This window comes from Asterias amurensis, chromosome 3 (assembly GCF_032118995.1).
Source record: "Asterias amurensis chromosome 3, ASM3211899v1".
Taxonomy (NCBI): Eukaryota; Metazoa; Echinodermata; class Asteroidea; order Forcipulatida; family Asteriidae; genus Asterias; species Asterias amurensis.
The window spans coordinates 16,832,971-16,848,696 of record NC_092650.1 but is presented as its reverse complement, the minus strand read 5'-3'; the positions used below and the strand labels follow the sequence as shown (position 1 = coordinate 16,848,696).

General features: G+C 38.5%; 1 protein-coding gene across 1 annotated transcript; it reads right to left on the bottom strand.

The window, feature by feature from the left end:
* Positions 1-3,146: 3,146 nt before the first annotated feature.
* LOC139935220 (forkhead box protein C2-B-like) lies at positions 3,147-6,528 on the bottom strand. Its single transcript, XM_071929713.1, has one exon. The coding sequence runs from the start codon at positions 6,475-6,477 to the stop codon at positions 4,921-4,923; it is 1,557 nt and encodes a 518-aa protein (XP_071785814.1). The 5' UTR covers positions 6,478-6,528; the 3' UTR covers positions 3,147-4,920.
* Positions 6,529-15,726: the final 9,198 nt, after the last annotated feature.

Genomic DNA, 15,726 nt, shown 5'->3' with positions numbered 1-15,726 from the left:
AGCAGTATATTCCTATAATATAAGAGTACATAACAAAATACGGCTAATAGGCAACGTGGTGCGTGCCTACATCGTATATTAAAATTGGTCATACACGTGTTACGCATATTGCATGCCGAACACCAAGGAGTATTTGTTTATACTTGTGACCATGTGTAATTATTACCAGCAAACTGACCATGGCATTGAGCTTGCTAAATATGGCTTGGTCTTTCTACACACACACGGATCGAAAGTTTGCCTTCTCAATTTTGAGGCACAGTTTTTCCTAGGTAGTCATTTCTTTTCGCCACCATTACCGGCCGATGAAGTGTTGCTTTACATCCATTTCTTAACACGCTGGACCAGCTGAACTGATCCGAAAACCACACAGTAACATGTATCGATTCTATTTCGCGTATTTTAATGTCGGTTTTTAGAATTCATGGACGGGTTTTGATGTGTTACATCTGTCTTTGGCCCGTTTTTTTTTTTTTTACATGTGTGCAACGCGTGTGTATTGTATCGTAGCGAAGGAGGGAAAAACTCGATTGCCAATCGTCAAGTCTTATTAGCTGGACTGACACGGGACACGTAGGTGTAATGATGGGGCGCCGACATGATCCAACACCCGTAGGAAAGGCATCTTTCACCGCCTAGTATTTTCGACGCTCGCTGCTCAGAAGGGAATGGTTGCGTTGCCCTGTTAGAAAAAAAATCTAGCGATAATGAAAATACTTGAAAGAAGGGAGAGCTTGGCATGTCAATGTATAGCATATGGGGCTTCACACGCAATAAGACAGCATGTTAACCTTCGGACTGTAACGAGTATGTAATTTTGCCAAGATGAACTTGGGACGTGGAGAATGGGAAAGCCACTATGGGTTAAATGGCTTGAGTTGGCCTGTTCTCCAAACAGGTTTAATTTTAGCGAACGTCTGTCAGGGACGCAGTCTAGCGTAGAACGCTGCACTAGTTGCACGGGAGCATGAGAAATAACGGTCTAAATTAGCCCCGACAATATTCCACTTTTCCCCCACCGTGCTTCTGACTCTAATACGCTACTCTATTTTTCCCCTCTTATTTCTTTCTTACTTCCCCTCTCCTACTTCTACCATCCCAAGGTTGAATCGAACCGAACAGACACACATCGCAACTCAATTACATCCTAGCGTAAAATCATTCTCATTTTATTAGACTTGTCAACAGAAGGAGAAAGCGGTTTTGTGGTCTCCCACAATTCCTCAGAAATATTCAAGAATTATTTATAACCACTGAGTATTCCCATTCTGTTGTTTTATATAAACACAATGTACAAACATTTTAACATCTAATTAAACAAGTGTGTCTTAAAGACAAATTAAATTTAAATTAAACAAACCACCAGAAATGCCCAACAAGTCTTGAGTTTTGGTTTCACTTTGTCTTTAAGTTACACAGTAAAAAAGAAAAAAAAACTAAAAAACATTAGCATCTGAAGACAGTATTGCTAAATAAAAATACTCCAAAAATGATTTTATTTTTTTTTTAAACAGAAAGACAAAAGTTGCGTCGTTATATAATCAATGTCCAATGTACATGGTCCACTACACACCCTGTTACTAAAAGAACAGCAATATTTTACGAGTCCAAACTGTGGGTGTTGAAATCAGTGATCAAAATCAGTATTTTATAAAAACTTAAAAAAAAAACAATGACTTACTACTGAGTTGCTATAAATAAAAAAAACGTTGTGTGAAATACCAATATTTATGATTTACATCGTCTCTGAAAACAAAATAAAAGTCAGCCTCTTCTTTAAAGTTTTGTAAGAAATAATCTGCTTACGTATTTTGGATTATTAGTTATGATGTTAGATAATCTTTGTTTAATATTCAGCCCCTTACTATACGGTTACACCCACTTACAATAATGGTAGGAAAATTGGTATCAAATCTTAGTCTCTCAGCCACTAGTCAAACAGCCTCTTGTCTTTAACTTAAAAAAAATTCCAACACTTCTTAGTTTGGTTTCATCAACACAAACAAATATACAACACTTCATTTTGATAATTTCATTGCGTTAATTATTCTCAGGGAGTGGATGAATTCGTGCGTCTAACTAAAAAGCTAATCTGATTCGATAAGTTATACCAACTCGTTCGTGGTTACAACAAAGGGGGGAAATGATTGCGTGTTTTCCCCTTAATCATCACAAATTGCAATTTTTTTTTATTATTAAATACTGTAAAAAATTCTACCCCAGTGCTTTGGAATAATCAGAGCTTGATCACGTGACAATTTTCTTCCTAATGAACCGTGAGACTCAGTCGACGGTGAAGATCGATTTTTTCCCGCTCTTTATTTTTTTCTTTCTTATTTTTTTTTTTCGTTGTTATAAAATGTGGCAGAACAACCCCGAACTAGCGCTGCATAATTCTTCTCTCAGATCCGACTCAGTCGAACGAGAGAGAGGGATTGACAAAACATAAATAAATAAATAAAATTATAACAGCTTTTGCAAACTAAAACACACCGGGACAACATTTTAAGAGGATTGTTTTCCCTTGATAAGATTTTGAATTTCCAAAACAGTTTAAGCTTAATGGTTTTATCTTAGAGTAAAACGTTCTGTTGAATTTATAAATGGTTGGAGTCGAGCCTGTTTGGCTGATACAGATGTTATACTTCAGCTTTGTGTCCCCTGCACAAATTGACATTAAAATCATTACAACTTTGTGTAAATTTGACTAACAAGGACCGTTGGTTCAGATGTGACATAAGTGGGTGAAAAAAAAAAAGGAACATCAAATAAACAAGACAAGTGGGAAATTTGCCAGACAGTTCAATGTATATGGGTATAGGAGTGATATAAAACAATAATTCAAAAACTATAAAACGATAATGATTATGACAATTCGTTTACCCTATGTGCATTGCTTTCACTTTGGGATAATTTGGAGCATGGGCTGCAACAAAATGAAAGCGTAGTCGACAGTGGAAAGATGAGAACCGCAAATGGTACTGCCAGAAAATTGTTTTGGATTGACTCTACAATGGGTTAAATGGTTAAATCAATCTATGGTTGTGCTGATTGATTGTGATATGTAGCCTACCTTACGCAAGTGGCAATGATTTGAAAAAAAAAGAGAAGACCAAAATGAGAGAGATGTGTGTTTTGATCGATAATTGTATTCAAGATTGACAACATTTTATTCGATAATCACTAAGTTTTAGTATAAATTCTTGATCACTGTTGGATGTCTGGCATAATATTCACAAATAGAGAACCTTCCTTGTGTTTTAACAACGTGCAACATATAAATATTATGATTGTTTCTATACATGTTTATATATACAATTTGTGTATACACAACATAGTACATTTGTATTGCATGGTGTTAACAAATTAATACTTAACTCCATCAAACAAAAACAAAATAACAATGCCAGTTGAATAAACGATTCCGAATTAAGTCCGGCTAGACTGAGTGTAAGAAGTGTGCATTATTATATACCCCGATAAACCTAATCCAAAAAACATCGCTTGACACGGTGAAGCTCTGCCGGTCGCGGTAGTTTGGGGAATATCTGAGTTGACGGGTGTAAATTGAATAGAGCCGGGAGAAAAGCATTCGCTTGGCAGACCGCCACACACGGTAAACGGTCGGTCACCCTGGCAAGGTTTCTCAAGCGTACTCAGCAGTTTTCTAAAAAGCCAACACTGAATTGCACATTGCTCTCCTAAAAAGCCCCCCTTTTGGAGGTTTTGCCCCCCGTTTAACTTTAAACCTTCCCACTCTCTCAAGTCCACACTATTCTGTATGACACAACAAAATTATTACCTCATTTTTTTACAACAACAAAATATAAAAGTAATTTTGTGGTAAATGATTCTTTAAAAAAGGTGTGCGGTTTGATACGCTTGTTATAGCGCGCTTTTCCGGTCACCGAGTATTCGATTACGGATATTACCTGTTTTTTGTTAAGTAAAAAACTCTCTCATGGAAAATGAAAATGCTACAGTGAAGCGGCTCACAAAGTCTATAAATTGAAAATTAACAGACCGCTTTGGATCGGAATTAATATCAATGACCAAGATGAGCAACAACATTAATAAAATAATTCTCACAAAATAAAAATAATAATTCAGAATTTCAAGCAAACATAAAATCTGATGTGTGTGTCTGGTGTGTTTACATTCGGTATTCAAGTAGTACATAAGTTGTTAAAATTGGATTGTCATAATAAAATAACAGTTTGGTGTAAAATAACAGAACAGTTTGGTGTACATAACACAATGAAAGATAACAGTACAGTAACAACGTATTTATATTGATTGATTGCTAAGAAACTGATGTTGATAATGTTTAAATCAAAAACACAAGTGTCCGTATATAACATATTGTGAAGCAGCAATGTGTGGGAATAGTCTCTCCCAGTTTAACACAGCAGTGGATCAATGATGGGGATATCAACAAAACGTAGCTCCACACAAAGTCAATGGGGTCCGGTTGTTTGTTAAAGCAATATTATTCAAAGGTCCGAAATGCTAACAAAAACAAAGTGCCAAGAAGTGAGTGGCGGAGAGACTTTTTACAAACTAACTTCTTTTCTTTGCTCTCTTTTTTTCTGACTTTCAAAAACACCAAACAACAAATTGTGCCCCGACTTTACTTTAGCCCAAATCAAACAACACAACGTGATTTTATGTAAAGAAAATAAAAACCCAGTGTCGATCTTGTGTACATTGGCAATCTATTTAGACTGGTCTGATACACTCTGGTGTATTCTTGCCCCATACGGTTTATCAGTTAAATATGGGCCTCTCGAAATCACTTGATAGATTTTACACTACAGTACAACACACAATTTAGAAACCCGTTTTTTTTGCATTATTTTTGTGTTTGGTTTTTTTTTTAAGGTAATTTTTTTTGTAAGGTTTTTGTTTTTGTTATGGTTTTCAGTACTTTGTACAGTCATACGAAGAGTATTGTCCAGTCACATGGTACATACCGGATGCCGGTGTGCCGGTCGGGGAGCGGTATGATGAAGCGGCTAGTTGGCAACTGTCGGCGGTATTCAAACCGAGTGTGACGGGAGAGTTGTGACTCAGTGCCATCAGCCGTTGTGAGGGTAGCCGTTGCGAGTCGTACATACCGAAGGACTGACCGTGAGAGCCCGGTGTACTGCTGCCGTGAAGATCGCCCGAGCTCGGGGGGCCTTGGTACCAAGAATTGCTGGTCGTACGGTGCACCGGGCTGAGATTGCTAGGCTGTGTGGTCATTATGGAGTTCGGGCCCTGGGGACTCGGCCGTTGGGACAGCCCTTGTTCCTGGTGCACCTCTTCTGGTGTGGGTGCGATAGCCATGTGCTTCCCCATGCTCAAGTCTGGCTCATACATGTTACAGTGATAGTTCATGCTAGGATGGTTTAGGTTCACATTACCGGTACTTGTCTTTGAGCAGGAAACACCGCCCGTCCCTGAGAGATACGTCTGATAACTCAGTGGCTGGGGCGACACGAGTTGACCGGGCCGTCCGGAGTGGGGGTGAGTGTTGTTTGAGTTCATGTCGGCCGAGGTGCACCCGTTCGTCGAGTCGCGCTGCACAGTCATGATGTTGTCAACGGTGTAACTCGTCGGCGAGGTGGTCATCATGGTCCCGTCGCCCGATAAATGCCGCGAATGACCCACGGGAGAGTCGCGTAGAACGGGGGAGTCCACGGGCTCAACTTTGGGGGTTAAAAGAGGGGTGTTTGCGCTTACATTGGTCTGCACCTTGGAGGTAGCCGTGATGGGGGACGTCGACGCCGCTGGATGAGTTGTTTCTTCGGCCCCTGACGAGACGCCATTTTGATGAGCGATTGATTCTTGAGATGCTGCATCCCCAGACTGAGCTGCCTCATGTAGGCGTTCCCTCTCCTCCTTTTCCGCCATGGCTTTAGTTCTCTTGAATCGCTTCCTACGTCTCAAGTAGCTACCATTATCGAACATGTTGTAACTGTCGGGGTCCAAGCTCCAGTAACTACCCTTCCCTGGTTTCTTGTCGTCTCTCGGTATCTTCAGAAAGCAGTCATTCAGGGATAGATTGTGCCGAATTGAGTTCTGCCACCCTTGTTTGTTTTCCCTGTAAAATGGAAACCTGTCCATGATGAAGGAGTATATCCCATTCAGGGTGCACCGCTTCTCCGGTGCGTTCATAATGGCCATGGCGATCAGGGCAATATACGAGTACGGAGGCTTGACCAGGTCTTTTGGGTTCTGCTGCTGGGGTCCGTACGGCCCATATCCCCGTGCGATACTGGAGTATTGGTCATGGTGGCTGTACACCGACACGGGCATCGCCGAGTAGCTCGGGTGGCGATAGTAACTTTGTTCCTGGAACACGGGGTGCATTACGCCTAGCGTGTTCGGCGTGCCCGAGTTTGCCGTGGCGAAACTGGCTTGCATGGTCAGCCCCAGATTGGAGGGTGGCGTAGTGCCCGAATTTTCCACCGAGTTGAAAGCGTACATGTGCATGGATCCACTCTGCAAGGCCTCAGCCTGAACACTATTACTCTACCCATACACTGAAACTTGAACACGTAGCAATCGTCATGCCAGTCTCTGGATGTTATAGGGTTTCCCTTACGCCCCGCCCCCGAATCTACCAACCAATCAGCGCGGCGTGGAGACCACCTATCGCGACCGCACACAGAGAGAGAGAGCAGTACAGGCCAACGACGATAACTGTCAGTGTTCCTTTGACGACCAAATAAATTAATTGCTAATTTTTAACCCGAGTTTCTACGTTCCACTCGATTACTGAAACCCAGTTGTGATGAATTTACAACGGGACATGCTTTCCTCAACCCAGCACCACGAAAAACTTGCCTATACACACCGTGGTGCTGTATAACTTTCCAAGTACTAACAAACGCAAATCTCCCAAAACACTGTGGCCAGGCTAGGCTAGGCTCGTGCTGTTTCTAAAATCTTTCTCGAGTCCACTTCGTTTATGTTGTCGGGATTAAAGGGGTAATTTAATCTGGTTTAAGTGGAACTGCAGTGGCCTACTTTATCGCTATCCTTCTTATAAATCATCGATATATAAGTAAAACTTTCCTCTGTTTAATTCGATCTTTATAATATACCAGTGGATGTTGTTCTTATTGTAAAGCAGCCGACGGCCGTCAAAACCAGTTAGATGGGGGAATAAAAGCTTATTTTCACGATTGAGGCAGCAGCCATTAATTTTGGGGTTTTACAGTCTTGTATACTACCGGGTCTTTGTAGATAAAACCCCCGATAGGAGGTAAACCCTCCCCCGCTAGCCCGTCTTCCTCGGCCCACCAAGCTAAAAAGAAAGTACGACAAGAATAGCTAGCCAGCACAAAAAAAAAAAAAATGCCCTCTAAACAGCTGGAAAGCATTAACACCGTTTATGGAAAAGATTTCTGTAACAATTTGTTGTAACAACTAAAGCCAATTATTATTTTCCTTTTTTTTTTTTTTTTTTTTTTTCCAAGTCATGAGGTTTTTTAACTCCCCTAATAACTTTGGCACAGTTGTAACCTTGGCTCGCCACGTTAAAATGGAAGGTATAAAACTCTTGTGACTCTCTATACCGTTGTGATTCATAATAAGACATGTGCTGGCATGTAGTTGTTTATCTGTTGTTTACACATTAACCCGTATATGGATGTATTTACAGCACAGTGTAGTGAATGAAAGGGGTCTATTTAGTATTCTATGTTTGGGAATGGGACCACAAGACGACACAGGTACCTGGTCCTTGTCCCCGAGCCAAAAAAATACCTTTGTGAGTGATTCGACGACCTGACCTTGGTGTCACAACTGCCGCCATCAGAAGGGTCACGAATCCATGTAGATATACTGAACAAGAGCGACATACAAAAACACTTCGAAAGGGTAAAACTATAAGATCGGTAGTATATCGGTAGTATATTCTAGAATTGTTGTCCTTGTTGGTGGATCCATTGCAGATACTGAGTAAAGAGCGAAACACACAAACACTTCGAAAGTATATTAATAAGAGATGAGTATCTGGAATTGTTTTCCTAGTGGAGAAGGTTTTGTTCCTTCATTATTTTGGGGTAAAATTTTAGTAGACCTTGCTATGACCGATAATAAGTTTTAAAAAAACTAACATAACTTGACTATTGTCTCACTCTTTTGTGTGGTTTTTACTTGCAGTTATCGGTTTAACGTGTAAATGGGCCTACAGTACAAAACACAATTAGAAACCCTTTTGTTTCTTTTTTCTTTTTTTCTTTTACATTATTTTGGGGTAAAATGTTAGTAACATTTGCTATCGTACAAGTTAAGAACAATATTTGACTTTTGTCTCGCCCTTCATGTGTGGTTCTACTTGCCCTTTTTATTTTGCCCGAAAATTGACATCTCCATGGTATAAGTTTACGAGTTAAATTTGAACAGTCCCTCAAAGTGAACGTGCTGTATTTTGTTGTATACTGTACATGTACTACAAGACATGTCGCTGGTTGATACCAAAGATTGCAGAGCGATTAACAAAACTTCTGACTGCGTGAATATGCAAATGAGTCTCGTCCTTGTGATGTCATGTTCTGTAACCCCGCCCATTAAAACGGGTCATTGTCTACCAGCAATAAATTAGTGACAATCTAAAGGTCCAAATATCGGTGAAAATAAATGGCCTCAAATGTTGAGAGAAAAAAAAACATCCCAAACCGCCCATAAAGAATAAAATCGACAGAAAAACTGCATTATTTATGTGATTTAATGTTTTTGTTAATTTGTAATTTTTATAATGTATTTTTATGATGTTAAAATTGTACAAATCATATAATTCAGCCCACTGGTTGAAGAGATTGATTCCTATTCTAATAAACCATTTCAAAATCAAATTAAATCAAATTATCTATGATTTAAAGGCACGCTAGTCTAAACTATATCTTTATACCCTTTTTTCCAGGTTTATGAAAGTGAAACAGTTAAAATGGTCGGTTGTTTTCTTCTTCCCCCCTTTTCTCCATTCCTCTTCAGTTGCAAAGGTTATTAATAACATATGCCATAAAGTGGTCACTCATTGAAAATGAAAGTGAATTATGTAACAGTACTATCGACAAGGCAATTGAATGATTTATTGTCTAACATGGTTGAATTTTTTTATATTTTTTTATTTTTTTTTTTTTTATTATATTTCATAAGCTCAGATGGAGATTCACACTTGTCACAAGCCAATTATGATTTTTTTCTCAAATATCGATATTTATTTAATTTCATTTTTACTGTATTACATTGAAAAATAGTGTTTGATTGCATATCATTATCCAACAACATTCACACTAGTAGATTGAAAAAAAAAAAAAAAATCACCTGTAGTTTATACTGAATTGATAATACTATAGGCCAATAGACTCCCACGGTGGTAAACTGCTGCAATGATGTTTCGCCCCCCCCCTCCTATTTTCCTTTACCCCCATTTCGCAAATCAGTGATACTGTTGATTTATGCTGTTAACAAGATTTATAAAAGCGATACAAGGCATAAGGTTGAGGGAGTTAAATGAAATCATGGCGATCAATGTGTTTTTTAATATTGTATACCACGTTATGTATCTTGGATCTCTTTCTAGTTTGTGATCGTTTTCATATAATCTAATCCAGCATTCCAAAATTGATAACTTGTATGTAACAGTGTATGATTTGTCTTTTTAACATTTTATGTCATTTGTGTATTGTTTCTTAATTAAACCGAAATAGTAAACAAGATGAAAACAAATTGTTTTCGTTTTGTTGACTTTGATAATTTTAGAAGCGTTTGGCACATGTTGGTTCGGCATTCCCTGCATCATAAGTTATTCCGAGTATCTGTTTGCTAGGGGTGAGTACTGTTACCAAGGGTGTTTTGGGAAAGTTGTTTTTTTTAACATTGGTGTCGACTGTATTTCTCTGACTAATGTTTCTCTATGCGCTGGGCACGCTCTGACTAAGTTATTTATTCTCAGCCAACCAGTTCGCCAAAGGCTATCCACATACTATAACACCACACTGTAGTAGTCAGTATATTATAACTTCTTACTATTGACTACGTCTGGTAAACCTCTACCCAAGTATAGACTTTTCCCCAGTTTGGCTGCCTGGTTTATGACAAGAAGAATGGCTCATTGCCTAAATATTATGACAGCCATGTTGTCACAAGTCGCCTTATCGTGCAAATTTTTTTTCTCGGATACAAAACACGAAACAAATCCACATCGCTACCGTGTGTAATTCCGACACTGCGTATGGAATAAGATGTAGAGCTTTTGTACCATGCTTGTTCAAAACCTCACTTTGTTGGAAGTTGTGTGTACATATACCAGTGTTTACCGTCCAAACATTGCAAGATGACGTCATCTTTCTAAGTACCTTGAGCAGTCTGTGTGAATGTTGCCGTTTTTTGTTAAGTGGATTACTACTTGTTAAAGCTTCATGCACATCAATAGTTGACATCATTTTAAACAGTTTTAATGTTAACATCGAATCATCGTGCTCTCAAAACGTTATGCGCACATTCTGCGAACTTTGCGTTTCCTTCCACCAGGATGTCAACAACAACAACAACCACACTGACATAACATCAGCAATTCAACAACGGCAAATATAAAATGAGAAGGGCAACTTGATGCAATACTCATTCTCATGAAACACTTCTGTAACCGACAACAATTTGTTAATATTACTCTTTTTATTAATGAGATATCACCTAACATCACAAGGCTGATTCGGGCTATCAACCCAAATCAACTCTAACCAGTGGGCACACTGCCACCTACCCCTGGGGCTGAAACAGGATTACCCCCCCCCCCCCCCTCCCCCTTTCACAGTCCATCCACTAGGTTGGAAGATCAGAATGCAATACCCTCCCAAATATTTACGAAGCCTTTATTGTTAAGTTCCGTGCTCAGGGACACAGATGTCATGACCGGGATTCGAACCCAGACTCTGCTATACTGACATCTCCAGAGCTTGGGTCCGGTTAACATAGACCGCTCTGAAACGACGCACCGCGGTATAAGTCCATAATGTTTTAAGCACCGACTGCATCTAGCTAACTGGTAATCTATGTGGTCTAGTTTGTAATCTAGAATTGTAAAGGTCGTGGGTTCGAATCCCAACCGAGTAATTTGCATGCGATTTGTTTTTACTACAGACCTCTTGAAAGTAATGAGTAAACAGAGCAAACACACATTGGTTTACACGGGTAAAGCCGCAATTAACATTAGTTTATCCTCGATGCAAATTTCCATCTATATTATTAACAACAAACTTAAAACAACTTTTTACGAAGGAAAGATGGTGTTTTTATATGCAATGGAAGACGAATGCTGAATTGCGGATATGTTGAACAATCCAGCATTTTGATTGACAGGAAAGCTGGCCATAAATGCAAGGAAAACATAAAAATACAATAGGTCATTATGCGTCATGTATACTGTTTTCCGTGTTACTCGTAGCAACCATGAAACATCCACGGTTAGAAATACTTTTTCCTGAAATAAAGCTATTGTGTTTTTCATAAAAAATTGTAAAATAGTTCCTTGTTTAGAGGAAGAGCCACTATAGGGTCATTACACTGACATGGTTTCTCAGTTTGTAAAACAGTTGTACGACGAAATTGTTCATTTCTATTTAATGGTTTTTTTGTTTTTTGTTTTTTTTTGCTAGATCATAGTCATCCAGGAAAACGAAGTGACAATTTGAATGAAGTGGCGTTATGTTTGAGAGTACAACGGAAGGTTACATGACTTCAATTAACCTGGTTGCTGAGTTTGTCCGGAAACCCAAACAGTCGTATAGGTAAGTTGATACACATGGGAAGAATCTGTAACTATTTTTGTTGACCTTGGGATCGAGAACTATTGTGCTATCCACCTCAACCCCCGCCCCTCCCTAAAGAGAAAGCAATATTTTCAAGACATGACGTCACTTTCGGACAAGAAACTTGTACGGTTAGACTAAGTAGATAACTAATATCAAAATGGCGAATGTCGCTCAGAGTTTGTGACTATTTTAATTTACCGAACACTTATTCTATCCACCTCAACTCCGCCCGCCCTTTCTATAAAGAGAAAGCACCAATTTCAAGACATGACGTCACATCTGGTCAGTGAGGATGAATCTTTTCAAAATGGCGGATGTAGCTCAGACAATTTGGACCTATTCTTGTTCTGAAATCTAAATTTCGCTTCAAACTCCTGTTTATTTTTAAATGAAAGCATTCCTATTGCAGTCACGCATTGGAATAAACAACAAATATCGATCTAGGTTTTAGCATAATTGTTTGAACATTATTTGAAAAGTGTATGAATCTTTTCAGAGGACTGCCTGGTACCAAAAACGCTCTGGACATGCAAACGTGGGTGGTTACTATAATTGTTAAATCATATCCATTGCGACCCGACACACACAGTAAACCTAAACCACCGGAAAACATTACTGGTATGATGTTTCAACCGCAGTTTCTTGTATTGTTCTTATTAATAAGTGTTCCTTTCGATTAATAAAGAAATGTGTGGTCGATAGCATTTCCTTTTCGGGGGTTTCAGGCACAACTTCAGTTATCAAATTGGAGGAACCACTTTACTGAGAAAACTGGAAATAACATTATACCGGCGTTTAAACTGTGTAGATCGGACAGGCTTAATATGACACTGTTGATATTATTTTGTAAAAATTACGTTGTGACTTTTCGCGCCCTCTGTTGACAGTCTGACTTCACAATATTTACAATACAATCGGTCCCGGGCCAAAATTTCACAGAGCTGGCTTAAGTAGAAAATATTGCTTACTTTTTTTTTCTGCTTAGTAGAAATAAGCCATGATACATATAAATGGTGCATTTGAAGTGGTCGTTTGGCTCGTAACGTTATACTGATAAGCATAATTAAAAAAAAACCTTCTTGATGCTTATTCGTAGGTTTGAAGTATATTGTTAACTTACTCACATCATATATTAGCCTCTGTCGTGTATTCTGTTTGTCTAGTCTGTCTTGTGTTTTCTTTCTCCTGTAAAGTATTTTATGTTGTTTGTCTGTCCATAGGTTAAGGCATAAAAGCCTCTGCTTCACCCTAACCTAATTGGTGTCCTACTTTAAAAGCTTCCTAATATATAACTCTCTAAATCATTGTAAACTTTCATATCCCAATATACTAAGTAATACTGTAAACTACTCATAATTTGAATATATTTATAAAACTTTGTAAAATGTGTAAGTGTACATGTAGGGCAGCAATGACAAAAATGTGTGCAAATACAATAACAAATAATGTTGTTGTGCTTAGCAGCTTGTTGTGTTTTAGCAGTCTAGATTGGTCAAAGGCCAATTAGATTGTTAGCTATTGTAGGAGAGATTGTCGTATTTTGTAGTAAATATTTTGCACACATTCCAATATTCAACGTCATTTTTTATATTTTGTTTCACTATTAAATCGTTTCCTTTTCCGGTCAAACGGTCATCTTATGCATGTGTTTCTTTTAATTTTTTGTTTGCTCATCTTCCTCTGTTCTGTGGACCATTTTTAAATTGAAGTAAATGGGAAGAAAAGTTCCAGGCTTCCTGTACAAACATTTTCGGCAAGTGCCATAGCTGGTGTTTCACTTCAGATCTCCGCCGGCCTCTTGACACGATTTCCCCCACTCCAATGTTTCACTACTCACCGCCCATCCACGGAGCAACAATTTCAACACCGTCTTATAAGATCTTTGGAGAGCAAGAGAGGGGGGAAGGATCCCTGCATTTTGGGAAGGCCGACTTACAGCCTTCGGGTCCACTCAGGTACTCGTCTTCAACGGAAACGTTAAGTCCCACTCACTCTTTGATCATCCCGTTCGTAGTGGCCATTAAGGGCAGTAATCATATTGATATTAGAAACACACGATTCGATTTGCTCAGCGGACTACGCCTCTTTCTTCAATTCTCAAACCTAAAACCAAGCGGCTTCAAGACACCGCATACAAAATGGTAAATATTTTTCTATTCACACACCGATGGGTTTTTCGCACCCTTTATTTTTTTCCATCATTGACTTACCGGTAGAATTCGTTAGATTGTCCCTACTAAAATGAAGGGCATCTCCCCAAGCTTGACCCATAAAAGAAAACATTAGGCAGAAATTCAGATTTTATTATTCGAGAAAGACTTTACTATAGACCTTTATCACAGTGTGGCCATCTTGAATTTTCCCATTGAAATCAACGTTACCAAACCGAGGCTGGAAGAACAAAATTGTCTGGTTCCTAGCATTCATTACTGTTATTCGATACAAGGAACATGAATGACCAAGATGGAGGCAGCATGATAAAGGTCTATATGGTTGAAACGTCAGGCCATTAACTATTTTGTGTGCATTTTGTTGGTATTTTATAAGCAGTTTGCAACAGCTAACTTACTATATATTTTTCTCAAAAAGTAAGATGTTTGGAAGCATGGTTCTTTCTATGCACAAAATATGATCCGTTTTTAAGGGAATTGCTTTGATGTCATCTTTGTCCCTCAAAATTGTGCATCCCACCAACTCGCCGTGAACAAAAGTCGGAGGGCAGAATAAGGGGCGGGGTAAAGGAGGGGGAGGCGAAACGAAGAAATAGTAAGAACAATAATGATACCAAAAGGTATGCTCACATGAAAATATGGTAGCAGTAATACAAATATCATCAATAACGTTTTTCAGTTATTGCAGTTGTATATGAAGAAACAAAAAATATGTATAAAAAATATCAAATATTTTAGTTGTTATTCTTTCCTGTTGATTTTTTTTTCTCTTTTTTTTTTTACTGAATCTCTACATACTCTTGTTATTCTTACCGCAACAAAATATCATTTTCCCACTCGAAGTTATAATGTTTTACGACAAATTGAGGGAAAATCCCTGCGTTTACCCTGAACATACTTTCACTTTCATAATAAGCTTGATTGCTTTTGGCCCGGTTTATAATTTCTTAACTGACATTGCTAATGAGTTTTGAAAGTATAGCATTTGGTATTGTCCTTATATCGATGATTTACAAAGCAACCGCCAATTCAGGCTATCTGTATTCTAGTATTGGGGTGTATTATGGTGCGAAGACATTGACGTCTGACTTTAAAGCCAGTGTACATGTACACTATTGGTAATTGTCAAAGACCAGTCTTTTCACTGGGTGTATCTCAACATATGCATAAAATAACAAACCTGTGATAATTTGAGCTCAGTTGGTCGTTGGAGTTGCGAGATAGTAATGAAAGAAAAAACACCCTTGCCACACGAAGTTGTGTGCTCTCATAATGCTTGATTTCGAGGCCTCAAATTCAGGTCTCTTAAACAAATTTGTGGAAAATTACTTCTTTCTCGAAAAACTACGTCACTTCAGAGGGAGCCGTTTTTCACAACGTTACCAAGTGAGGTTTTATGCTGATAATTATTTTGAGTAATTACCAATAGTTGCCACTGCCTTTAAATGCACGGGGGTCTAAGGACTAGCCTATAACCTATATGAGATATTAAAACTTTAAGGTCCAAAGTAAGGATGAGAAACCTAACCCGTCATATCTAGAGATAGGACTAGTCTTAACACTTAAAATAATTGTCAACGACCAGTATTCTTACTTAGTCTATACCAACATGCATAAAGTAACAAACCTATGAAAATATTGCATCAATATTGATAATTCAATTTGCAAGAAAATAATGAAAAAAAAAAAAAACACTCTTGTTGCACACGTATAAAGTGAGAAATTGCCCCTCTCTAAAAAACTACGAT